Source organism: Bipolaris maydis (assembly GCF_028858645.1).
Source record: "Bipolaris maydis strain C4 unplaced genomic scaffold PSV08scaffold_14, whole genome shotgun sequence".
In the NCBI taxonomy this organism is placed as follows: Eukaryota; Fungi; Ascomycota; class Dothideomycetes; order Pleosporales; family Pleosporaceae; genus Bipolaris; species Bipolaris maydis.
Genome location: NW_027093870.1, coordinates 428205 through 451812, shown reverse-complemented (window position 1 = coordinate 451812; position 23608 = coordinate 428205). Strand labels below are relative to the sequence as shown.

General features: G+C 51.3%; 10 protein-coding genes across 10 annotated transcripts; 7 read left to right on the top strand and 3 right to left on the bottom strand.

Moving 5' to 3' along the window:
- Positions 1-116: 116 nt before the first annotated feature.
- Positions 117-3538, top strand: PSV08DRAFT_365316 (uncharacterized protein). The gene is made up of 5 exons (XM_066093094.1): positions 117-1452; positions 1512-1915; positions 1964-2048; positions 2655-3034; positions 3092-3538. The coding sequence occupies exons 1-5, from the start codon at positions 126-128 to the stop codon at positions 3527-3529; spliced, it is 2634 nt and encodes an 877-aa protein (XP_065948198.1). The 5' UTR covers positions 117-125; the 3' UTR covers positions 3530-3538.
- A 1574-nt stretch (positions 3539-5112) lies between these two features.
- On the top strand, positions 5113-6224 carry PSV08DRAFT_355460 (uncharacterized protein; the record flags this gene model as incomplete). The annotated part of the gene is made up of 3 exons (XM_066092914.1): positions 5113-5261; positions 5340-5817; positions 5871-6224. The coding sequence occupies 3 exons, from the start codon at positions 5113-5115 to the stop codon at positions 6222-6224; spliced, it is 981 nt and encodes a 326-aa protein (XP_065948197.1).
- Positions 6225-7255: 1031 nt separating this feature from the next.
- PSV08DRAFT_14308 (amino acid permease/ SLC12A domain-containing protein) lies at positions 7256-9050 on the top strand. The gene has a single exon (XM_014225096.2). The coding sequence runs from the start codon at positions 7325-7327 to the stop codon at positions 8936-8938; it is 1614 nt and encodes a 537-aa protein (XP_014080571.1). The 5' UTR covers positions 7256-7324; the 3' UTR covers positions 8939-9050.
- Positions 9051-9451: 401 nt separating this feature from the next.
- Positions 9452-11525, top strand: PSV08DRAFT_229552 (uncharacterized protein; the record flags this gene model as incomplete). Its single annotated transcript, XM_014225095.1, has 2 exons — positions 9452-9664; positions 9893-11525. Exons 1-2 carry the CDS (start codon positions 9588-9590, stop codon positions 11523-11525), a joined length of 1710 nt encoding a protein of 569 aa, XP_014080570.1. The 5' UTR covers positions 9452-9587.
- Positions 11526-11642: 117 nt separating this feature from the next.
- PSV08DRAFT_380377 (uncharacterized protein) lies at positions 11643-13035 on the bottom strand. The gene has a single exon (XM_014225094.2). It carries the CDS (start codon positions 12989-12991, stop codon positions 11765-11767), a length of 1227 nt encoding a protein of 408 aa, XP_014080569.1. The 5' UTR covers positions 12992-13035; the 3' UTR covers positions 11643-11764.
- Positions 13036-13452: 417 nt separating this feature from the next.
- PSV08DRAFT_208820 (D123-domain-containing protein) lies at positions 13453-14974 on the bottom strand. The gene is made up of 2 exons (XM_014225092.1): positions 14786-14974; positions 13453-14735 (listed from the first exon to the last, which is right to left on the bottom strand). Exons 1-2 carry the CDS (start codon positions 14914-14916, stop codon positions 13628-13630), a joined length of 1239 nt encoding a protein of 412 aa, XP_014080567.1. The 5' UTR covers positions 14917-14974; the 3' UTR covers positions 13453-13627.
- Positions 14975-15122: 148 nt separating this feature from the next.
- PSV08DRAFT_328370 (cwf21 domain-containing protein) lies at positions 15123-15890 on the top strand. The gene has a single exon (XM_014225091.2). The coding sequence runs from the start codon at positions 15166-15168 to the stop codon at positions 15715-15717; it is 552 nt and encodes a 183-aa protein (XP_014080566.1). The 5' UTR covers positions 15123-15165; the 3' UTR covers positions 15718-15890.
- Positions 15891-16919: 1029 nt separating this feature from the next.
- Positions 16920-18588, top strand: PSV08DRAFT_404718 (major facilitator superfamily domain-containing protein; the record flags this gene model as incomplete). The annotated part of the gene is made up of 2 exons (XM_014225090.2): positions 16920-17364; positions 17417-18588. The coding sequence occupies 2 exons, from the start codon at positions 16920-16922 to the stop codon at positions 18586-18588; spliced, it is 1617 nt and encodes a 538-aa protein (XP_014080565.2).
- A 1007-nt stretch (positions 18589-19595) lies between these two features.
- PSV08DRAFT_365309 (uncharacterized protein) lies at positions 19596-20908 on the top strand (the record flags this gene model as incomplete). The annotated part of the gene is made up of 2 exons (XM_066093093.1): positions 19596-20043; positions 20098-20908. The coding sequence occupies 2 exons, from the start codon at positions 19596-19598 to the stop codon at positions 20637-20639; spliced, it is 990 nt and encodes a 329-aa protein (XP_065948196.1). The 3' UTR covers positions 20640-20908.
- A 667-nt stretch (positions 20909-21575) lies between these two features.
- On the bottom strand, positions 21576-23605 carry PSV08DRAFT_365308 (major facilitator superfamily-domain-containing protein). The gene is made up of 5 exons (XM_014225089.2): positions 23331-23605; positions 22768-23277; positions 22560-22716; positions 22129-22461; positions 21576-22069 (listed from the first exon to the last, which is right to left on the bottom strand). Exons 1-5 carry the CDS (start codon positions 23573-23575, stop codon positions 21665-21667), a joined length of 1650 nt encoding a protein of 549 aa, XP_014080564.2. The 5' UTR covers positions 23576-23605; the 3' UTR covers positions 21576-21664.
- Between the last annotated feature and the right edge of the window lie 3 nt (positions 23606-23608).

Sequence of the window (23608 nt, the reverse complement as noted above, 5' to 3'; positions counted from 1 at the left end):
CTGTGGCGCGCGTTTCGAATGGGGATTCGTGAGAGCTGATCCTGCAACGATTCGGCTAGGTAGCAATAGCTGAAGGTATAAACGTGCGCCTGGTCTCGGTTTTCTTGACTCATCTCGCAGCCATCATGAACTCTTCCCCATTTAGAATTATCTGCTCAGCAGTGTTATTACTTTGGTCTAATTTATCCCACCACATGTTCCGTAACGAATACACTAAAACTACATGGGATGTCCTCTTACTCCGGATTGTTTCTTGTTGCCTCTTACTTGCTCTCTACAACCATGCAAAGTTCAGACAACATTCTCTTTGGGATCTCTATGAAACATCCGAAACACATTTTCACTCCCCCAAGTACCCTCCGCTAAAAGGAAATGACATTCGAATTCTGGCTCTCCTTCCATCCACAGACAGAACTGCGCCGCTACGGGGACGATTCGAAACTCACAACCTCAACAATGACAACGAGACCAGCAACAAGGCTGATAAAACTGGGTACGAGGCAGTGTTCTACAACAAAACAACCCCTCCTACTATGGGATCCATTGTCATAGAGTCTACAATTGTCGTCATTCCTGTGCATCTGCAACGTGCACTTTTCTGGTTGCGCCATGCGCATAAAGAGAGGCGACTGTGGGCAGATGCTATTTGCATCAATCATTCTGATCTTCTAGAAGAATTCACGCAGATCTCATTGTTCCCCCAGATCTTCAAACGCGCTACAAAGGCCATTGCGTGGGTAGGCGAACCGAAAGAAGCAGAGGAGGAGGCTTCTCGGCCATTTCTAGAAGCCCTTCAGCACCCTAGCTCGTTCCTCTTGTTTATACGTAGCGGCGGTATCGCCCATGCATCAGGACTAAAAGTTTTGATCAAACCACTGAAACGTTGGAAACTGATAAGTCGCAAAAGGGCTGGTTTGTGCAGGGAATTGATGTTGGCAGGAAGGATCTCGTTGCAGCTGGGACGATATGAGATACCAGGACTTTTTCTTGTTCTGTTGATGTGGAACTACACAAAGGCGCTGAGGTTACCCAGGTTAGAACGGGGCACCAATGCACTACTCAGGCTCGATGCAAGTGCTGCTCTCGGAGTAAAAGCTTCGTTGATTGACTTCGTTGAAGTTTTTATCAACAACGAAAAAGAGCAGTATGATAACGGGCTATTCTTCGAGCCTTGGGTTGCTAGAGGCGTTATTGAGGAGCTTTTGACAATGCTCCGGCGCAGTGGCAAAGATTCGGTTTCTCTAAAGACTTTGGAGAATCTCGCCAGCCTTTTAGACGCTACTTACCCCCTCCTTGAACAGGATGTGAACTCATCTAATCGATATGAAGCATACAATACACGCGGCACCACTACCAAACGGATGATGATAGCCACACGCGATCGCCGGCTGTTGGAAATAGATCGAATATTGGGGTTAAAGCAGGCCTCGCCTGGCTCGCAGAAAAAGGATGGTGAGTTAGAGACTCAATTTCCCAAAAGGCCTTTTTTACCCAGCTGATCACGAAAAAAGGGGTATTCTTGGGTCCCAAATGCTCTGAGTTCTTGGCTCATGAACCATTTTCTCCACTTTCTACTCGAAACTTGGACCTAGAGAAGTACTCTGCCCTTGCTGACCCATTTTTTATGGACTATCACCCATATTGGAGCAAGGTGGTTACCCATGTGGCCAACGGGGCACCAGGAACTGTATATCCGATACCGGTAATTAAAGAGAAAAAGTTTCAGCTGAACGAAAAGAGCAGGGCAGAACTACGTCATCTGGTTAAATCGAACAGGGTTGACTCCACCCATAGCAACTTCGTCAAAGATACAACAGACAGAACGACGAAGCCGAAGATCCACGTTGAGAACGAGATTGAAAGGCCTCATTCTGTGGCTACAACTGAAAAGAGCTACAGGTTATCTTGGACATGTGTGAGTGATTTAGACGGTTTATCTACACCCTTCGCTAACTCAGAAAAGCCATGCGGGCACAGGGGACTTGACCATTACACTGAGCATCGGCCTGGTGCAGTACGCGAACTGCTGGAAACTCTTCAAGAGCATGGTATAAGAGCTTCTATGGAAGTTTGTAACCCATCTCAGTCCAAGGCGTCTACTATACGAGCCATGTTTGAGAGACTTGGAATGGCCATATCAAACACTTGCACTTGGATTCGATTCTGCGTTCTTGCATGGTTGGGCATCGAGAAATGGACATGTCCATCGTTACCAACTACGCATCCTCGACTCTCAGACGCAGTACACGATGGAATGGGCTATTCCAAAATGGCCGGCAGAATTTTATGGGATTTTGCAATAGCTTGGTTTATGATCGTCGTCGTCGGTTCTCATATAGTACTGGGTGTCGTAAAATGGACATCTCAATTTCTACGGATACTGTTTCCTCAACTGCCAGATGCGGTACTTGATAGCAGTTTCTCTTCCAAAATAGTTTATGGATTTGCATCTGTGGCGATTGTGGAGGCTATTATAGCGCTTTGCGGGTGGCTTGTCGTGTCTGTTCCTATTTTGTTGGTTATCGCAATATCATCTCACACGCGACGGATAACCTATCGACAAGATTTAGGCGCGGAAGGCGATAGAAGCCCCTTTTCTAAAGCAGCTAATCAAAGTCTCTCCAAAATCGCTAACAGAAGCCCCTCTTCTATAGCGACTAGCGGGCCAACGAACGGGAGTTTGCCATCAACATCGAGTGGAAATGTTGATTCCAGTAATTCCAACCAACCACTTCAGACTTCAATAGGTCTCTCCACAGCTTCTCAGGCTACATCGGGACCACAGAACTGGCGCTTCTCGGCTTCAACAGCTCACACTCAAGTCAACAGCACCAACATCAACATATCAGAAGATTTTATCCTCTTATGCATGAAGGTCAAGAGATTCCTAACGAACCGTTACGACCTCCAGGTTTCAACAATCACTCGAGATCGCGAGCTCTTCGAAGCGTTACGCCGTGAATACCACTCAAAGTTCCGATGGGCCTACCGCCAATTCAGCTTCCAGACCGTACAACGAATGAGCTTTGTCAAGGTAAGATTCCCAATGCAACAAAACAGGTGCTGTTTCAAGCTCATAGGCCCTACTTAGTTTACTCTACACGCTCGCAAAGAAGTCGATGGCCTCGTCTCTGATATGCCACCGGAGACTGTCAAGCACTACACATGCGATCCTCGCAAACCAGACCGTACGCCACCATTGGGTAGTGACTTTCTCATGCATCGCTTCAGCTCGCCTAAGGATTGCTTCCAAGACAATATTTGTCTTAGGCAGTTCCCAAAACGTATCGGGGAGCGCCCAACCCCGGGCGTAGATCCCGACCTCTACACGGGATGGGGCGTGCATCTCGAACAAGACATGGATCTACAGCGCATCTGTCTCGTTCTATTTTTCGGCATTGCATCTGCAGGCATGTTTGGGCTCGTATGGGGCATATGCAAGAAAAGCCTGCAAGACGGTTTCTCCGTGGCGAGTTTCGTGCTCGGAAGCGAAGCTATCGCTGTCCCTATCCGAAGCGCCAGCAAATGAGCAAGCGCATAAAGATGTCAAAATCGCCAAAAACTCCACTGGCCCTATACATTGCCCTCCTAAGACAAACCTTCAAACTTCCATGTTTGACACATTCAAAAGATTGATTTCAAAAAAAAAAACATCGCGCCTCCTTCCCCATTTCGTCCTCATCCCCCGAACTCAAACTAAGCCATAAACCCCACTTGTATTTCGCCTCTCTACAATGACTAAACACTAAACACTCGCCACCGTCACATCTCTACTGCACGTTTTTGGGTCACAGTGGGGGGGTTGCCTTCGGAAGCAAAAAGAAAAACCACCCAGGAGCGGGCCGGGGAGGGGAACACTGCATGCATTAAACAGAAAACGGAGACTAGGTATTCAAAAGTGAGGGTTTGGGAGAAAACCAAGGCACAACAAGTTTGAAGATCGACCTTGTTCTTGTTTGATGAAACGCTAGCGGCGACACGGGGACTGCGACAACACGTTGTGGAATGGGGAGGGGGGGGGGCTTCTTTCTCCTTGGTGACAAAACACCTGACAAGGGGGTGCACCTTTTGAAAAAAAAAAGGTTATTTTTAGGGATTTGCGATGATTGGAGTTGGGATTGGCTGAGTGATGTGTTTGGGAGGTTGTATGTGTGTGGCGTTGGATGTTAGGTGGTTGGTGGTGATGAAACGGGTTAGGCGCGAGACTACTAGACTAGCTTGATGTGGTGGGTTTTGTATACTAACTACACGTTGATGGGTTTGACAGCGGAGACAGGTGTACGATATTTATTTTCCCCTCACGCTATCCTTCCAATTCTCCATTCCCGTAACGATGGTTAATTGGCAATTACTATCAGCCTCCCCGTTACAATATCACCATTATCATCACAACTATTACTAATGAACAAAACAACCCACCATTCCCGTTCCCCCCCCTCTCTGTCTCCCTGTTTCGCATATCTTAAAACCTCATGCATGAATACCATCGCTCGTACGCCTTGGCGCCTGGGATCCTCAGAACAATCCCGCCAGGCCCATCTAGCTAATCACACTACCTCTTTGGCACTCCGCCACCGTGATTCACACGCCAAGCCTATGTTTTGGACCCTTCCGCTGCCGAGAAGAGAGCCAAGACAAGCGAAGCCTCAGACCAAACACGCCTCACGACACAGGCGCCGCAATGCCTGGTGTCCGGTTTTTTTTGTTACTCGATAGGGCATGTCGGATGCGTGAGTGGGGACTGAGGTTTCTCTGGCGGAGAAGGACACAAGGGCATAGCGGCTACGAGGCCGAATGCAGAATGCAGTGCGAATGTACTGATCTACGCCCTTGCTTCTCTATGACATATCTTGTTCGTGAAGGGGAGAAATTTGTATAAGAAGAGCGGGGGGGAAACGTCGAGTCAAAGGTATCCGCAGCACAATCTTGTCTTGTGTAAACTACTCTCCACTTTCTTCTCAAGCCTGGTGCTCTTATATATTTTCTATATAACTCTTGTTCTTCTTTCTATCCAGTATTTGGGATAGAAAAATTCGAGTTGATCTCGCCCTGCTCACTCGCATCAAACTTTTCTATCTATTTGAATTACGAGAAGAAGAGAAAGCCGCAACAATGTACTTCCCACGCACCTTCCTCCTCGCCCTCACAGCCGCCACCAGCATCTCTGCCCACGGCGTCGTCACCGAGATCAAAGGCGCAAATGGCGTTTCCATGCCTGGTTTGACAATCCAAGACGGAACACCTAGGGACTGCTCGTCCAAGTACGTCTCCACCCCCCTCAACCTTCCACTCAAGCAATGGAAAAGAGAAGAGAAAAAAAAGTCTAACATAGGAAACAGTGGATGTGGCTCCCAGGCCGACACAGCCATCATACGCGACCGCGAAATTGCAAGCGGCAAGACGGGTCCCTTGGGCCGTACGCAGGGCAACGGCAACGTAGATGCTTCAGTCATGGTCGGCGCGTTCATGGGGTCTGGGGCTGCGCCGCCAGCGAACCAGGGCGCGTCGGGAAGTGTAGGCGTGGAAGATGATATCCCACAGAATGCACAGAATGCGGGTGCAGGTACGCAACGCAAGCGCCAGTTTCTGAGCAACCTTTTGGGAAGCCTTGGGGGTGGAAAGGGCGGTGGTGCGGGTGGTGCAGGTGCGGCGGGTGGTGCAGGCGGAGCAACGGGGATTGCGGGCTTGTTTGGGGGTGGTGGTGATAAGGTTGATGGACCGCCTGAGGCGAGGGTTGCTGCCGCTGCTGGAGCGGGTGCAACAGGGGGATTGCCGACTTGTGCTGATGATGGAACGGTTACTATGACGCTTCGTCAGGTGAGTTGTGGTGGTGTTGAGTTGGACGCCACACATTTTCTGACAGCCTTTAGATCAACCAAGATGGTGCGGGTCCTTTTACAGCAGACGTTGATGGCACGTCTGGTGGCACTGATGAAGCTGCCATGCAGCCTGCCACTGTCACTCAGGACGTCCCTGGTCTGGGTGTCCAGGGCATCTCGCTGGCGACCAACACCGAGTTCGAGATGAAGGTTCAGATGCCTGCCGGTATGACTTGCGATGCAACTGTTGCTGGCGTCAACAATGTCTGCGTCATGCGTGTCCGCAACGGCGCAGCTGCTGGTCCCTTTGGTGGTTCTGTTGCCTTCACCCAGAGTACCGCGGCCAAGAAGCGTGCTCTTGCCTACAGGCTCAAGAAGCGTATGGAAATTGGCCGCCTGCATTAGAGTCGCTTGGTTCGATGAATGTTGGGGGATGGGCTAGATGCCTGGAACCTTTTACATGACACTGACTGGATCAGTGTTAACGAAAGTATATGAGAAAAAAAAAATGTATAGTAGTGTAATGAGATATAAAATATCACGATTTGTATGAATGTGCCGTGTTACTTAGGTATTTCATCATGTGACAAGAAATAGTGAATGGGAAACTTCCTACATTCGCACGTCGTATAACGTGGAGGAGTAGCAACAGTCATGAGACGTAACAATTAGCTCATCAGCCCTGGTCTCGCCAAGACCGGGGCAAATGCGAGAAGGATATGCACGAGAATCATTCCGGGTGGAACTTAGGGAAGAATTTCAGGCCATTTCTGTGGCTGATAGCCATGTGATGGCAAACTGAGGGTGTGCTGGTGACATCCAAACGGAAGGAAGGTTGGAACCTGCCGTGCCTATACCCGAGCCATTGCAAACTCTGAAGCTGGAAGTCTACTTAGACACAGAGCCCGCGGGGTTTGCAAATTCAGAATGCGGGACTTCAGCCAGCCTATGAGAACAAGATGATAGTGAAATCCACACCGCAAGCTTCGCGTGGAGGAGTGGCGCCAAGTTGTAGTGCAACTTGCATTCCGCTAAACCCTCTTCAGACCAAACCTATCGTTTCCACCCGCCCTCCCCCACCACCCCAATCCATCGTTCATACCCACCTTGCTCGATAGCAAATGTCGCCATTCTCTACGAGCAGCCGGCATTGCTTTCCTCGCAAAATCTCCATCCAATCATCAATTTCAAGACACGACAGTATCGGCGGTAAACAAGCCAGAAACCGGTCCCTGCAGTGCCGCCGCCACCAAAGAAAAACGAGTGTCTTCACTCTTATCGCGCAATCAGCCGTGAAAATCGCAACATGCAACCCAAGACCCCGGCCGTCTGTCATTCGCCTCCCCAAACACACCTGCTCGCCAATTCAAGACTAGAAAAATCATGCGCTTATATAACCATGCGTCCTCTTGCAAGCAAGAACATGTACATTACATGCTTCTTTTGAGCTTCTTGCTCTTTTGACTAAGGAACGTTTTTACAACGACTGGCCAGGCTCGTACGTCATGGCCCTCTTCGACTCCAAAGCCGCAGCGGGCCCCGCCTCACCAGTAGCAAGCTACAACCACGACGATGATTTCCAGCGAATGGATCCAAGCGGTGTCAAGCGCGGCCTCAAGACGCGCCATTTGAGCATGATGGCTCTGGCTGGAATCATCGGTCCGGGTATCTTGGTTGGAACGGGAGGTGCGCTTGCGCAGGGTGGTCCAGCTTCGCTGCTCATCGGATTCGGTATCATTGGTATCATTGCATTTAGCATTACACAGTCGCTGGGTGAGATGACGACGCTGTATCCGACGGGTGGGGCGTTTGTTACGCTTTCTGAGCGCTTTGTGGATAAGGCTTTTGGGGTTGCGGTGGGGTGGCAGTACTGGCTGGTGTGGGCGTGTGTGCTGGCCAACGAGTACAACGTCATTTCGTCAATCATGGTGTTCTGGGGCCCGCAGGTGCCGCTATGGGGCTACTTTCTCATCTTCTGGTTTGCGTTTTTGGGCTTCCAGATGCTGGGCGTTGAGTCGTTTGGAGAAGCCGAGTTTTGGCTTGCGCTGGTCAAACTTGTTGGGCTGTGCACTTACTTCCTCTTCGCCATCATTTACGCATCGGGAGGACTAATTGGCCAGAAAGAGGCGATTGGATTCCGATACTGGCACAACCCTGGTCCTTGGGTGGACGGATTTCGCGGAGTAGCAACAGTCTTTGTTTTTGCCTCGACCTTTTACGCGGGTGTGGAAGCCGTTGCGGTTGCGGCAACTGAAACCAGGAATCCTTCTGTGGCCGTTCCCCTTGCGATTCGACAGGTCATCTGGCGCATTCTTTTCGTGTACATGGGAGTGGCATTCTTTTTTGGCCTCACTTGCCCTTCAAATGCAGATGGACTCGCGAACGGAAGCAGCCGTGCGTTGAAGAGTCCCATGACTATTGCACTGCAAAATGCTGGCTGGGAAGGAGGAGTGCATCTTATCAACGCCTTCATCTTCATCACCGTCCTGAGCGCGGCAAACAGCTCGATTTATATCGGATCTCGAACCATACTTTTCATGGCACAACAGAAAATGGCGCCAAAATTCCTTGGAAAGACGAACAGCCGCGGTGTACCAATCTACGCCATCGTTTTCACAAATCTAATCGGTGCCATTTCCATGATGAATGTTAGCACCGGAGGTGGAAAGGCGTACTCCTACATTGTCAACCTGAGCGGCGTTTCCACCTTTCTCGTTTGGGGAGCCATATCCTTTACGCATATCCGCTTCAGAAAAGCCTGGCAAGCTCAAGGCCGGACTTCGGACGATCTACCCTTCAAATCCTTTCTCTATCCCTGGAATGCCTATTTTGGACTTTTCGCCAACATCTTCCTCACTCTCGTTCAGGGCTGGACCACTTTGAGTCCGTTTAATGCTGGAAACTTTGTCGACGCTTACATTATGATACCTGTATTTGCAATCACCTACGTCGGCTATAAGCTTTGGTTCAAGACACGATTCTGGAGGAGTGAAGAGATTGATTTGGACTCGGGTAGGAGAAAGGATCTTGATGCAAGAGATGTGTATGTACATGGCGAGCCGCACAACGAGCAAGGGGGCAAAGCAGGATATCTACGAGATCTTTGGCGCAAGCTGTGAGCAGCGTGTTTGCTATCTTGAGAGTAGAGAAGGGGCGCAGGCGTTTAGATTAATAGCTCTAGATGGGTATGTGCCTGAGGATGGATGTCCCAACGCAGTATTTCTAGCCCCGCTTTCTTCCCACTCATCAAGCAAGTCGCTTGTACTACACATTAATTTACATTCATGCAACAAGAGCATGATTACTGTGTAATAATGTCTCACTTTCCAACAGTCAAGCGTAACACCAACAATTCGCCCCCAAACCCAACATGCCCACCATCTGCCATCAAACTTCCAAAAAACCCAACCTCAAGTCCAGTGCATCGGTAGGATCACATACCTTGTCCGACCACGCATCATCGACCGCTCTATTAGGCACATCTCAAAATAAAAAAAAACCCCCCGGGTCCAACAACCAATTATAGTGGATGCCTAACGGCCCCCAGCCACCTCTGCGCCGCAACGCTGCATCATGCAGGTGCGAGCCTCAAAAAGTTGGCCCTCGTATCGAACATTTCATAGCAACCGTTTGGCGTACTGAAGTGCCCTTTGCATCACCTTCATCACCAAAAAAGAACTCTTTTCCTTTGCTGCATATATTTGGGCCTGCTCTTTTTTCGTTGTTGGTTGAAGGATCAGTAGTAGCTTGGTTTGCAAGATCTGGAAAATGGAGCTGGTGGTGGCGGGAAAGCCGCGACAGAGAGCTTGGAAGCCCAAAGCGAGGTCGGGGTGTAAGACGTGCAAGTAAGTTATCGATGTTTGTGGGGAAGGGAGGAGAAGAAAGAGATGGGGATGTGGTTGATTTGGTGGTAATGTTGAGGGGGTCACGGCACGACAGTATGGCCAAATGGCTTCGAGAAATTCTGTCGAAAGGAGCAAGAATGTCTTGCTGAATAGGGAAATGCAAGGGGATTTTTCAAGGAGACGATGTCAAATGAAGGGATCTGGTGAAGGCTATGCTGATAGAGACAGAATACGCCGCGTAAAATGCGACGAAGACAAACCCTACTGTACCCGCTGCACCTCCACAGGCCGCACCTGCGACGGCTACGACTCAAACTTCAGATCCCCAAAAACCAGCGCATCCTCAACTCCAGAAGCCCAGAATTTATTATCGTCATTCTGCTCGGGATCCACCCTCCGCACCCTCCGCAGCCACTCCCCACTCCCGCTCCCCCTCGCTCCAGCCCTCCCCCTCTCCACGACGGAAGAAAAATCCAGCTTCTCCTTCTTCACATCCCACGCGATCCCCAAGCTGCGCGGCTTCCTCGACTCCCCCTTCTGGCAACGCGAAGTGCTCCAAGCCGCGCACCGCGAGCCCGCCATCCAGCACTGCATCATCGCCCTGGGGGCCATGTACCGACGCTTCCACGAGGGCCAACACTCGCACATCCGGGAGAGCGCAATGGCAGATCAGCACTTGCAATTTGCCTTCTTACAATCCAACCGGGCCATCAAAGTTCTCCTCGAAAAAGGTGCAGCGAGTTCCACGAAAGCCTCAGCGAAAGACAAAATGACCTTGATGACGTGTGCGATTCTCTTCAGCAGCATGTGTTGTCTACAGGGTTACCAGAAACACGCCGTGGAGCACTTGCGGAGCGGGATTCGCATGCTGAACGAGATGGATGATGCGGGGGAGATGGTGACGGAGCACGCTGTGGAGCTGGAATCGCTGCGCACGATTTTCGTAGCTCTGGATGCGCAGATACGGGCTATCATGCCGTCTGCACAGTCGAGAAGCTGGGTGAAGAAACCAAAGGTGAAGAGTGGGGGGCAGGCGTTGGAAGAGTGTGGGAAGCTGAGTATGGCGAGTTTGCAGGGGGTGCTGCGGCATATCGAGTGCCTGATTAGCCATATCCATGCGTTTAACCAAAAGACTTTTTTGCGGGGGGCGGGGGAAGAAGAGCAGGTTGGGGTCGAGTTGAGGGAACTGGTGGATAGGTTTCATGATGGGGCGAGGGTGATGAAGAAGTTGTGGGCGGAGGCGGAGAGGAGTCGGCACGACGAGTTTACGCAGCCGCTTATTGCGCTCGAGCTGATGCAGTGCCAGATGGAGTATTTGCTAAGGCTGCCCCGGGCAGATATCGTGGCGAGATTCCCTTGCTTGGCTGCGTTCCAGCATGCCAAAGAGCCGTTCAAGACGCCGTTTGACGAGGCGGCACTATTTGCCAATATCTTTCATCTGTGTGATCAGCTGTTGTTTGTGCCGGGGAATAAATCTTCACCGGTTTTTATGACTTCAATGGGGCCAACGGCGGCATTGTGGTTCATAGCTATTCGGGCGCCTGCCTCCTGTCAGGCACTACGGCGGCGTGCTGTCGGGTTGATGCTGAGCTATCCTCGAAGAGAAGGCTTCTGGGATGGCATGGTCGCTGGTTGGATAGCGGATGAGGCTTTGTCGCTCGAGCAGGAACGTACGAGAGCGAAGCTGAACATTTCTAGCGACGATGTGGTGGGTGACGTGGAGGTACCGGAGCATCTGCGCATCATTTCCTTTTGGCTGACATATCCTGACGATGAGGATCGAAAAGTAAGAGTTGGGTTTTCGGATGCAAGAGACCTGGCTACGGGGGTTCCAGGTGTTGTCAAGTGGTTTGCCTGGTGAGTTCATTCCGCCATTAGAAATGCTCTGCACATCTGCAGGCTATACTATCGATAATATTTCCACAAGTCACAATACAAAATGAAACGTATAGTTTTCTCTCATACCAAAGAAAAATAGCTTGTAGATTGCTCAGTAGATCACTAGTTTCCGGGTTAAGAGCGGCCATAGTCGTACGTTGCATTGTATAGTACAAGTCATAAACATATCGAGTTGATGGATTCGATGCCAAAGAATTCTCATCACGCACCACATTGAACGCCTCTCAAAAACTGATCCAAATCATTCACACTTAGTGACCCACTTGCCCTTCTTGCAGCATTGGGGCTACCTTCTACCATGAAATCTCCCTTCCTCCAATTGACCCAGCTCGTGCTCACGATGCGACTCCATGGTTTTGGTCTTGCCGTTAACTTAAGCCCCGTGCCTAAATTACACCTCAGCACTTTCATATCAATCTTGCCACCGCAGATGCTGCGCAAGATGTGAGTGACGGGGCTGTTGTCGTCACCCCAAACGCTGCCATACGTATTCTCACCCGGAAAGAGGATACGCGCCGTGAATTTTGTAAGAGACCCAGGGGTTTTGGGCATTATGGTAGAGACGAGGTGTGCGAGGGCAGTTGGAGCGTGTGTTGCGGTTGATTTGGAAAATACAGGGAAAGCCGTGGTGACGTGTGAGACGTGACGTGATTGGCGTGGGAGTGGCGCGCCCATGCGAAGGCGTGGACGAGAAGGGCTTCTATTTGCGCCGTGGCGGGGAGGTCGTCTTGAGGAATTGCTAGATGCAGCTATGAAGCTCGTTGAAGGGCCCGACGCTGGAGTATTGAAAGAAGGTGCCGCAAGGCTGTTTGATGGTGTCAAATGCTCGCTGTCGCTAGGATCTGGGACAATTGAATCTTCTTCGAGAAGAGGCGTGTAATAGCCAGAAACGTAGACTCTCCGCGCTTGCTTTAGCAAGTATGGATACTGACTCTTCAAGACCAGAACTCCGTATGGGTATGACACATGGAGTGATATGCCTTCAGTATTCTCTTCGTCGTCTCGAAGAACACCATCGTCGTCATACTCGGCTCGTGCATCCAACATATGTTTTCGCCTCCGCATGCAATCTCTCAGCTCGTCCTTGACCAGATGAGAAGTCAATGACAGTGCCAATGGTGCCGAGAGCCCCAGATTCTCGCTTTCAATATCGACCATCTGTCCATCTTCAAGGCAGATCGTTGGAGGCATCGCGACGGAGAGGAGGGATGCGGCGTGGCCGCGTCGTGCTATTGGCGCGAGATGAAGTGGCAAACCTGGAATCTCGGTCTTGCGAGTGTGGCCTTGTATCCGAACACCATTACAAGTCGTGTATGCGGCGCTGATGGTAATGGCGTATGATTCAGCAAGCAAATAATCGTAGATCTGACATCGTATCTCAGTGGGCAAGGACAAGAAGCCACTGTAGGTACTGTCTGGCGCGTCCATGGCGTGTAGGCAGGGAAGCTCAATGCAGCTGCGTGGTTTGTAAACAATGCCTTGTATTGTTGTGATGTTTGGAGAGCAGGGAAGCAGGAGTGGTGATGTAGACGATGTCAAGGTTCAAGTGAAATATGGTAGCGATGTGGTGGGTGCAAAAGTACGTAGGCGTGGCTAGCTGTGCAATGCTAGACGTAGTGTACCGTGGGAACAGCGTGTCAAATCTATGGGAGCAGAGGGCCATTCATCTTAAAGCACGTGCTATGAAAAGTGTACCCAAAAAGTCGGCATCAAAGTCGACGTTGTCCTGGGCAATGCGGCTTGTGGAGGGGGCGATCGACTGTTATCGAATGGGACATGTGGGGATGCCGGCGGTGAAACAAGCAGGTGGCCTGCGCGGGCGAGTCACGGTGGCGGGCCGGCAGCCTCACGCGACAAGGCGGGTCACCCTCCCAGGCACATGTTCAAAATGTCCAATCATACATTACCAGCTGGTGTTTACAGGCGCCAAGCTGTAGGAGAAGATGACTCTTTGTTAGACAAAAGCAAAAGTCATCTGTCGGCTCATGTGTTGTTCTGCTCGAGTGATGTTTACCTGTGGGCCGTGTCCACAGCCGCAACATGACCCACTATGTACACACACATCTAATCGTCCTCACTATCTTCTGCCCTTTGTTGCTCAGCCAACTTCTGGGCCTGCTCCCACTGCATGGCAAACTCTCTCAGTTGGCCCTCGCCTCCCCTGCTCGCGTCCACTACATCTTTGGGCAACTTGTGAGCGCTATACTGCGGAGTCGTGAAACCATAGGCCTCTGGATCGTCTCTCCGTACCAGTCGGAACTCTGGCTGCCATACTTCCTCAATATCATCGTCCTCTGAGGATTCGTCCTCCTCCAACGCATCGTTGGCCACTGGAACAGATTCGCCCTTGGCTTCTGGCTGAGCTATCTTCAGACGCACAGTCGTCTCCTCGGCTGGTGCTGCCTCTGGCACGTCCATGGTGAGCAATTCCATCCACGAAAAGACCAATGGATCGGTCCGTACAGCCCAGGGATTAAAGTCGACGACCCAGACCTTGTCATGGGGCGGCGGCACGTATACATCAAAAGTGAAGTTTGGGTCTGGGAATGTATCGCGCAGTTTAGCATCGAAGAAGTCCTGGATCAGGTCTCGTAGCTTATCCTGCATGTTGAACAAAAAGTCAAAATGGTTCAAGTCGCGCTGGCATAGGGCAATCAGCCGTCTGTTGCGCACAAAGCATCGGAACTCGACACTGGGGTTGAGCGTGATCCACTTTCGCAGCACGAGATGGTATGGGATCGCCGGGTCTGGCGTTGTGGACTGATCGGCTGTGTCGTCAAAGGCATGCGCAAGATCGTGGGTGACAAAGTCGCTACTTTTGAGGAGTAGGTAGATGTCGTTTGGCGTCCGGCACTCCATGCTGTTGGTTGCTGCTATCCATGTTGCATCCTTTGGCGCACTCCAATTGAGCTTGGGAGCGACTTTACCGCCCAGCTCCTCGATGGTGCGCTCAATGGCCTCGTGGGTGTCGCGCCACTCTGCGCTAGGATCTATGCTCTCCTCAGCATCTTCGTCATTGTTGTCAGCGCCGGAGAAGATGCCACTGTCGTTGTCTGACCATGAGGAGTCGTCGCGCTCTTCGGGAGGCAGTACGATGCCGTCTGAGCGGAGGTATTCGAGAAAGGCAGATGGAAGAGGGATGAGGCGCGCTTTGGGCGTTACGGCACGGTATCTATCGGAATTAGAAAAAAAGAAAGCGCCAAATCGCGGGACATGACTGACTTTGGGTGCCAACTGTGGTAGGAGCAGTTCAAGATGTGCTGTTTGGTGACTGGGGGGAAGGGCAACTCGGTATATCCCATTTCCACGGGTCCAGCAGGGACATTTTCGCTCGTAGTATCTTGTACGCTCATGATGAATCAAGTGGGGGAGCGGAATAGTATCCAGAACAAAGGCAAACAGGTGCCAGGCAGAGTAATGACTCCATTGCTAGGTGAGTCTTCATAGTCAAGGGAAAGTTTTGGTGGGGCAACTGCCATTCCGTCACTAGGCAAGCTCGGGCCTTTCCTCACCTCCGAGCTCGCCGCAAACCAGTGGCTGTCCTTGGCCATCATTCTGACCGACACGATACCTTCACCTTGCACATCATCAAATTTCAGACCATGTCCGACAATGTAGGCCTCACCACCCCAAGAGGTAGTGGTACCTCGGGTTACGTCCAGAAAAACCGGTCGCTCCTCAGACCACGCGACAAGATTCAGCCCTATCCAAAAGATTGGGACCAAGCCAAACACCGCCCAAGACAGCCAGACGCCGAGATCCTCGAGCACGAAGCGAAGCGCGAAATTGAAGTCAAGGTCCTCGAGCTGCGGGACAAGCTCGAAGATGAGGGTGTTGACGAAGACGAAATCGACGACCAGTGCGAAGCGTTGCGCCGCAAACTAGACCAGGAGCGCAAGGATGGCAGAGACTTGGGGCCGAATGCAAAGCGACTCAAATCACACCAGGTCCACGACCTGGCAAAGGCGAAGATGGAAGAGAGCGAGAGGCTGCGCAAGGCGCTGGGCATCAGCGAAGACTACGAGGAGGGCAGCCACTGGAAGAAGCAGGAGGAAAGAATGCGCGAGAGCCTTGCCAAGAGAGAAGCTGAAGATGAGGAGAAACTCGAAAAGGCCAAGGAGGCTAGGCGATACAAGGAAGATGATTCAGAATAGTGCCCTACTTTGCACTCACTCTGCGCTCAAGAGCGCGCTGATACCCTGCGATGGCCACGACGCACTACCTATCCGCATCCATATACTACTACATACTTTTATACGAAGCCCAGCCGGATCCTTAAGGATGCAGTATCCAACTTTCATGTAAAGGCTCTAGGCACTAGCAGGCCAGACTATCAGTTAGTTCACAGTCTGGTCATTCGATTGGCTGAAGACAGGATGCTGCCAGGAGGATCACAGCATCTCTACTTTATTCACTCATCATCTGCGCAGTCTGAATGTTGAGCATCTCTATCGCTCCATCTGCTACATGCGGTGTCTCATGCAGCCACAATCTCATCCGTCATAATCTGAATCAGGAAAAGCATGTCGTCTTACAATCTACTCGACTGTCAAGGGTCCAAGGGATCCACAAGCCTAATGCAGGAACATTCGAGACCATGCCAATTCATTCAGACTGTTCCCGTCTGGCACTGGTGATGCACTGCCACAATGTCGCGTAAAGCCCAAGGATTAACTGAAGGGCTGACTTGGCGAGTCACAAGGTCAAGCCCAAGTTACCAGTTGTTAGTATTCCACAGTTTTGATAGAAAAAAGGCAAATTATGTCAATCTTGAACTCGGCATCAAACGCCTCAATTCACCACCACTTTGCACAATCTGCAATCTTTTTCTGGCAATAAAGAGTTGGCAACACCGCTTAGATCACAACATCCAGCCCTTTGGTATGACAAGAATTTGCAAAGGAGTTTTTTTGCTCGCGTGCATTACGACTGTCGCGACCATTTGTACGGCTGAGGCAAATCCCCTGGTCTGCCCAGACATGGCATGTCAGCCACGTGGGGGGTCTGACTGGTCAGTATCTAACGAGAATGCCGAGCCTTATTAGGACTAGGGCGCTGCCATGGTACCACTTGGCCTTGAAGAGCAGCGCTCCGCCATCTCCCAAGGGCGTGAATTCATGGGTTCACGAGATGCCTCCTCGTCACAGATTCGGCTGTTGTGATCCGTAACTACTCACGCATGCCCTGTAGCGAACCGGTAACTCCACATGCAGGCTTCTCTTGATTCCATTGGCTGTTCTGTCAACACCAGCGTTCCGGCATTCTGGACGTATAAACAAGGTCTCTCCGCATTTGCGGATTCGCTTTTGCTCTCTGTAGCACTGCTGCCGCACGCTTGTGTGCTTTGATCGTCGACATGGTCCGACCCATTGCTGTCGTCCGAGAAACATGGAACATTTACACTCCTCTAGAGCGCCGGAACATTGCCATTTACATTGCGGGCATTATGATGTACAAGTTTGGGCTCGAGGCGTTCAACGGATCAGTCATCGCACTCGCCACGAATCGATACGACGAGCTGGAGAAGACGACGCACATTTCCATCACATTTCAGCGCGTCGGTGTTTTGACGGGGCTAAACCAGGCATTTCAGTGCATAGGATCCATCCTGATTGCACCTCTGATCAAGCGGTATCCGATCAAGAACGTGCTAGCTTGCGCAGTGCTCGTGTTTGGGTTCATGAGCAGTCTTTTGCTGATACTCGATGCCGCAACTGGTGGTAAGTTTATGCCGCGCGGGTGGCCCAAAGATGACTTCAGCTACTACGGCGACTACGATACGGACGCGATGATACCCATCTGTAAGAATAACCCTATCCGAGGTACCGCGCAACATGTGCTGATGAGTGTTAGATTGCGTCTGCGGCATAGTCTACGGTATGGTTGAACTGATCCGACGCGTTATACCTCGGGATCTCGTGGGTGGCAACATTCAGAAACTCCGCCGAATGGACTCGCTGGTGCACATCTTCTACGAGACGAGTGGAACAGCAGGTGCTTTTTGCACGGCACTCGCCCTCATCCCCCGCCTCGGGAACAACTTTAGCTTCGTCATCACGCCCATTTTCTTCGCTGTTGCATCGATTCTCTGGTACTTTATCCACGAGGAGAGCATACCAAAGGAAGTCCGAGCTTCGGTGACCGAGGGCGAGCCCAGCTATGTCAAGGCTGTCATCAGTGGCTTCTACCTCTTTTTCGAGTCTGTTGGAACGGGAGCCAAACTCATCTTCACACATCGCAAGTTTATCTGGCTGCTGCCTGGATATGCAATTGCACTTTACGCCCACCGATACCTGGAGAATGCCATTGCGCCTGCAGTTGCGCGGCGGTACTTTGGAAACTCGGCTTGGTCACAAATCATGGTGGGAGGATCCAACTTTGGTGAACTGCTGGGGGCGCTGTTTGTCTTCATGTTCACAAACTTGGTGCAGACGCCGATACCATGGCTGCGACTAGACGCACTTGGTCTGCTGATTGTGTGGTATCTGCCCTACTGGCGTCCTCGGCGAAACGACGTGGCACAGGCGTGGATTGTGGCAGCGACCTTTCTGCCCATCAGCTTCGGATGGGCGGCAGGAGATGTGTCTCTGGCGGCATACATCCAGGCGTCGCTTGCTCGAATCGAGTCCAAGTCGCAAAACGTATCGGCACTGGGGGCCGTCATGGCATTTCTCTACAGCACGTACATTGTCATGTACGCCATTGCATCTGCGTGCCTTGGAACATACATTGACCGCATCTCGGACCGAGACAACGACGAGATTCACGGGGCCATCTTGAACGTGGCGGGCGTGCAGTTCACCATCATATCGGTGTTGGTTATGGTGAGCACCCTTATTCCCAAGGGAGCGTTTTCTTTGAATCCCAAGATGCTCAGTGAGGAGGTGCTGGACATGGACATGGAGGACGAGGACGACGAGGACGACGGCGAGGAGGATCTGGAGTATATACCCGGAGCTCGGGGCAACAAGAAGGAGAGGCACGACAGCGACGAATTGGTTAGCAGGATGAACAGCTCGACCTAGAGGTGGGATGGCATCATTTGGCGTATTTTGCAGCGAATATGGATACACTTTTATTTTGTGGCGATTTGAGCGAGCGTGCGATATAAAAAGCAGCCGCTGGTTCCATTGGAAAGACGGTAGATAAGAGTCTCTATCGGCAGGTCAGCATGGGGGGGGAGCACACGTGCGATGGTCCTGAGCGCCGATTGATGGCTTGGGGACATGGGGGGCTCGGGGTGGAGCCAGAGAGCAGCCCCGGATGAAGAAGGTAACCCCGCAAGGTCCCAGTACGGAAGGATATGGCTAGCCCCATGGCAGCGGAGGGTGAATTGGGAGGGCAGCAGAGAGGGCAGATGTCACTCGCAGGGCCATAGTCGTGGCAGCTAGGCACTCGGCGCGCTGGGCTTGCAGCAGGGGGCTCTCCGCCATGTGTCGTCGACTTGGCAGCCATGTGCCCTCGCGGCGGCGTGTGGTTGGCTGGCCCGCATGTGCCTCTCTGCCCATCCGCCAAGCCAAAGCTTCACTCGCTGCCATGCTCACTGCATGCGCCCGTTGCTTTTTAACGGAGGGCACGCGCAAGCATGGGTGCGGAACTCGTTCCAGATCCCGCGTTCAACTACGTACGCCTCCTCGCCCCATGGATGAGGCCAAAGCCGGTCCGCTTCGCACGCATAATCTCACTCTCACCCGGACATGCCCAATTTCAACTAATCACTCCCTCTCCCTCTCCCCCAGGCCCGTGGCCTCGCCCTGTGTTTTCTGTTCTGCCCTTGACATTGCTCTGCTTGCTAGCCACGTCCCTTCTCCGCTACACTACACTTCCCCCCTCGTGATATCCTGCTAGCACCGCGTCCAGCCAAATCTGACACGTCGGGCCCGTGTGCGTGACCGGACCCCAATACGGCGGAATTTGACATCATATCAACTTTATTGCCAACAAAGAACATTTGTAACAAATCCACCAAACCCCGCCAAGTTTATTCTCTCAATTCCTGGTTCTTTCGTCCCCCAGAATCGGAATTCAAATCATGCAGCCCTATCCACACCCAAACGGACCGCTGGTCGCCGACCGGAACGAAAGCAGTCATCATCGCGGCCCGCTGAGCAGGACATGGCCACAGATTTTCAAAAAGAGGAGGAGATACAGTCCGGTTCGAGAGAGCGCCCAGCAGCAGCAGCAACAACAACAACAACATGTCCAACCCAATAATGTCCAACCACAGGCGCAACCAGAGCCAACCCAACAACAAACCCAACCAGCTCAGATACCCATACATCCCGTACGACCCATCAGAACCCCCTCAATAGCCTCTCAATCCATCACCTCCCCCACCGTCTCCTCAGTGCGCTCCCCCTCCATAACAGCAGACACCGCAAGTACCATATCCTCAATATCCTACGCCTCCTCCATCCCACCCCCCAATAAAGTCCCCATCGCGCGGAGAGGCAGTAGCATATCTTCTGCCGATCGAAATGGTGTGTTCCTCCCCACAAACTATCAAGAGAGTCTAACGCTAACGTCCATGTCAGGCGCCGGCGGCGTAATAACCCCACAAGCCGACCTCCTCGCCTCAAAATCAAACTACGAACTCATTTCCTCGGGCCAGCACCTCGAAATGGGCCTCCACTTTAGCACCGCAATGGCCTCGGGCGTCATGATGAAGCGCGCAACGCACCGTGCGGCCGAGCAGGCCCGCCGCGACCGCATGAAGAACGCCATGGTGGACCTTGCCGAGTTTTTGCTAGACGGCGAGGTGACGTTTGGGAGTGGGACGACGTGTTTTGTGGTTATGCGGGGGAAGGAGGAGGATTGTAGTAATGGTAATGGCGGGGGAAGTAGTATTGCCGAAGACAAGGAAGACGGCGATGATAAGAGTAGGCGATCGAGTGTTGCGGCAGGAGAAAAGAAGACGGTGAATAAAGCACGGTTAATCGAAATGGCACTCGAGAAGATGAGGACTCAAGAGCGTGAAATTGAGATGTTAAGGGCTGAGGTGGAGAGGTTGAAAATGGATCAGCGGCAGCAGCAGGAGGAGGTCGACGATGGTGTGCAGAGTATGGATACTTCGTAACCCCCGCCCACATACATACATACATACACACTTCCCCTTGTGTGTATGTCTTTTTAATGAACTAAAAGGGGGGATTTGGAATGGGCGGTATATTCACATACATCTTTTTTTCTTCCCCAGGTTCGGAGCATTCTAGATACATGGCGGTTACATTTCTTTTTTTTTCCCTCATGTTCGCCAAAAAAGTTTAAACGCATTATCACACACATACCTACTACCCTTATTTTTGTATTACTAAGGTAACTAAAGGAATAATATATACATACACATCTAACAGATGCTTCTTGTTCGTCCTTTTTTTCTTCTTCTTTTCTTTGCCTCACTGTTCAGAGGCCCAAGGTATAACAAATATATATTACACACATAACGAAGAAAATGACAAGGGCTCCTCCAACCAGGTCGTCACCACCCCCTCTCCCCCCTACCCAATCCTTCACCTCCCCGGCCCCCTTCTCCCGTTTCCCGTCACTTTGTGGCGTTTACTAAGTGGGACTGCGGCATGGCGCGCACGCGGGGGGGTGCGGGGCGGGAACGCAGGCACAAGAAAATCGTCTAGTACTAGGTTTTCGCGGCCCAGATCTGGGGAACGTGTACGTGGCGCACTCTTTTTTTTAGATCCCACGTTTTGCCGCTATATAAGCGCAGGATTTAGAGTGTGGTCTGAGGGGGGGTTTTTTTTTGAAAAAAAAAACTAGGTTGCGGGTTTTGGGGATCTGGGAACTGGAGGAGAAAGAAAAGTGTCGCGGGAGAGAACTAAAAAAAAAGGAGGGAAAGGGGAAGAGGGTATGTGTGGGATACGAGGTGGTTGCAGCTTTTGGGGGGTACTTTGTATTTTGTATTTGGTTGGGTTTGGTGGATGGAAGGGGAAGGGGTGGGATGCTCCGGTGGGAGACATAGGTGAGGCTGAGTTGGGAGATGGTCGAAATCTGGTTCTTTGAATGATTGGATTAAGTAAATTTTTGGCTACAATGTGCTGGAACTGCGCAGCATGGATACGGCTTTTAAAATGAATCATCTGCTGTCATCTACTTTTCTGTGTCCTGAACATGCACACTCTTCTCGCCTGCCATAGCATCGGTTATGACGGCATGCTCACTGTCCTCACCCCGTCCGCCTTCCGACTCGTCATCCCGCTCGCCAGTCTGCTTCACTCGTCTAGTATCGCCTGTATGACCCTGCGTTCCGATTCTCAAAAAGGGAAAGAGTAGCATGGAAAGAAACGCGACTGCAGCTGCGAACCAAAAGGCGAAAGCGTAGGGCTCGGCAGCGTTGTTGGCGTAGTAACCTGATTTTGCCGGACTTTTCTGTACAGCATCGAAAATTGCCGTCACGATTCCAAAAGAGACAGCGCTGCATAGACGGGATATTGTCTGAAATAGCGAACCTGCAATGGATTGCTTGTCGAGTGGCATTGAAGACAAAACGTACATCTGCGGATGGTTAGGACAGAACTATAGAGCAATTGCAGAAGTTTAGTGACAAAACTTACATTTGCAACAACGAACTCAAAGTCCATGCCAATAACACACAAGCAGAGCGCTGGGAAAGCAAATGCCCAGTACGAATCTCCGTCTCTCTGGAGGGCTGCCAGTGTAAGGGAAAGAGTGAGAGCAGTTGATCCGATACCAACAAGGAGTTTGTTGGATACTTTGTGCTGAACCAGGGCAGCCACTACGTTTGCAGCGACACCTACAATAGACATGGGAAGCATGTGAACACCAGTCATAAGGGCATTGTATCCCTGCACCCGCTCGAAATAGAGTGCAATCCAGAAACTCAAGACTGGAAATCCAAGACCGGAGAGAGCGAGAATGCTCATTAGCTGTTGCATGTCATTAGTACCGAGATTGTGACAGGCTGTGGCAAGCAATGTTGTGAGGCTGCGCAGTTGTACTTCCACGACAACATGGAACGACTTACCAAAGAAAAGTCTCGATCGCGCCAGATCTTCATATCAATCATCGCATATGGGTACTTGAGCTCCCACACAATAAACAAAATAATCAAAATGGCACCTAGTATCAATAGAACGAGGACATAGGGTGTCTTCCAACCCTGTGGCGCATTTCCACCAAGACTATGAAGAATATCAGCTTGCAGACTCATTGATCTCAACGTCCAACCATACCTCAGTGCAGCACAGAACATGCCAATGCCAAAAATCGTAAGTGTTGTTCCCGGAAGGTCTAGCTTTTTCATCGTCTCTGCGTTAAACGTCTGTTTTGGTGTCGTATCCTTGGGCACTGTAAATGCGGCGATGATACTTGTACAAAAATACACTATAGCCAACAAAAAGAAACCAGCTCTCCAGCTGAACACCTGAATAAAGATACCAGCAAGGATCAACCCAAAAACGAAGCCCAAGGGATTGCCGGCACTAAAGCAGCCAAAAGCCCTGTTTTTCCTTTGGCTAGGCTTCGCATAGATGACACCCAGCATGCCCTGGGCAGGAGGCACAGCCGCGGCAGAGAAGATGCCTAGGACACCGCAAAGGGCATCGAGCGTCATGCCGTTTTGGGAGAAGCCGGCTCCCACACAGACGACGGAGTAGAGGAACATGGACACGATAAACATGGATTTGCGTCCAAAGAGATCAGCTATACTGCCGAAGAAAAGCAGTAGTGAACCAGCTGTGAGTCTGTGTATCTTTTTAGTCATGCAACCTTGTATTCCATGTCAAATCATTCTTACGATGTGGCAGCATTCATCCAGGAAATCTCCGCACTGGTCATGCCCAGATCGCGCGCCGCGAATGAACTCATAACAGTGACAGCGCCCTGCAAGAAGCTCGTCATGCCGACAGCCATTGTCACCGATGCAACAAACAGACATTCCTGTAACAGCGATTTGAAACACTCTGGCCGGGCATTGGGATCCTTTTCGCTGATTGGCTGAGAGTGGACAGTGCCGAGTTCGGCATCAACCTCTGTACCCATGTCGCAGGTGTGGCCTGTAATGTGAAAGTTGAA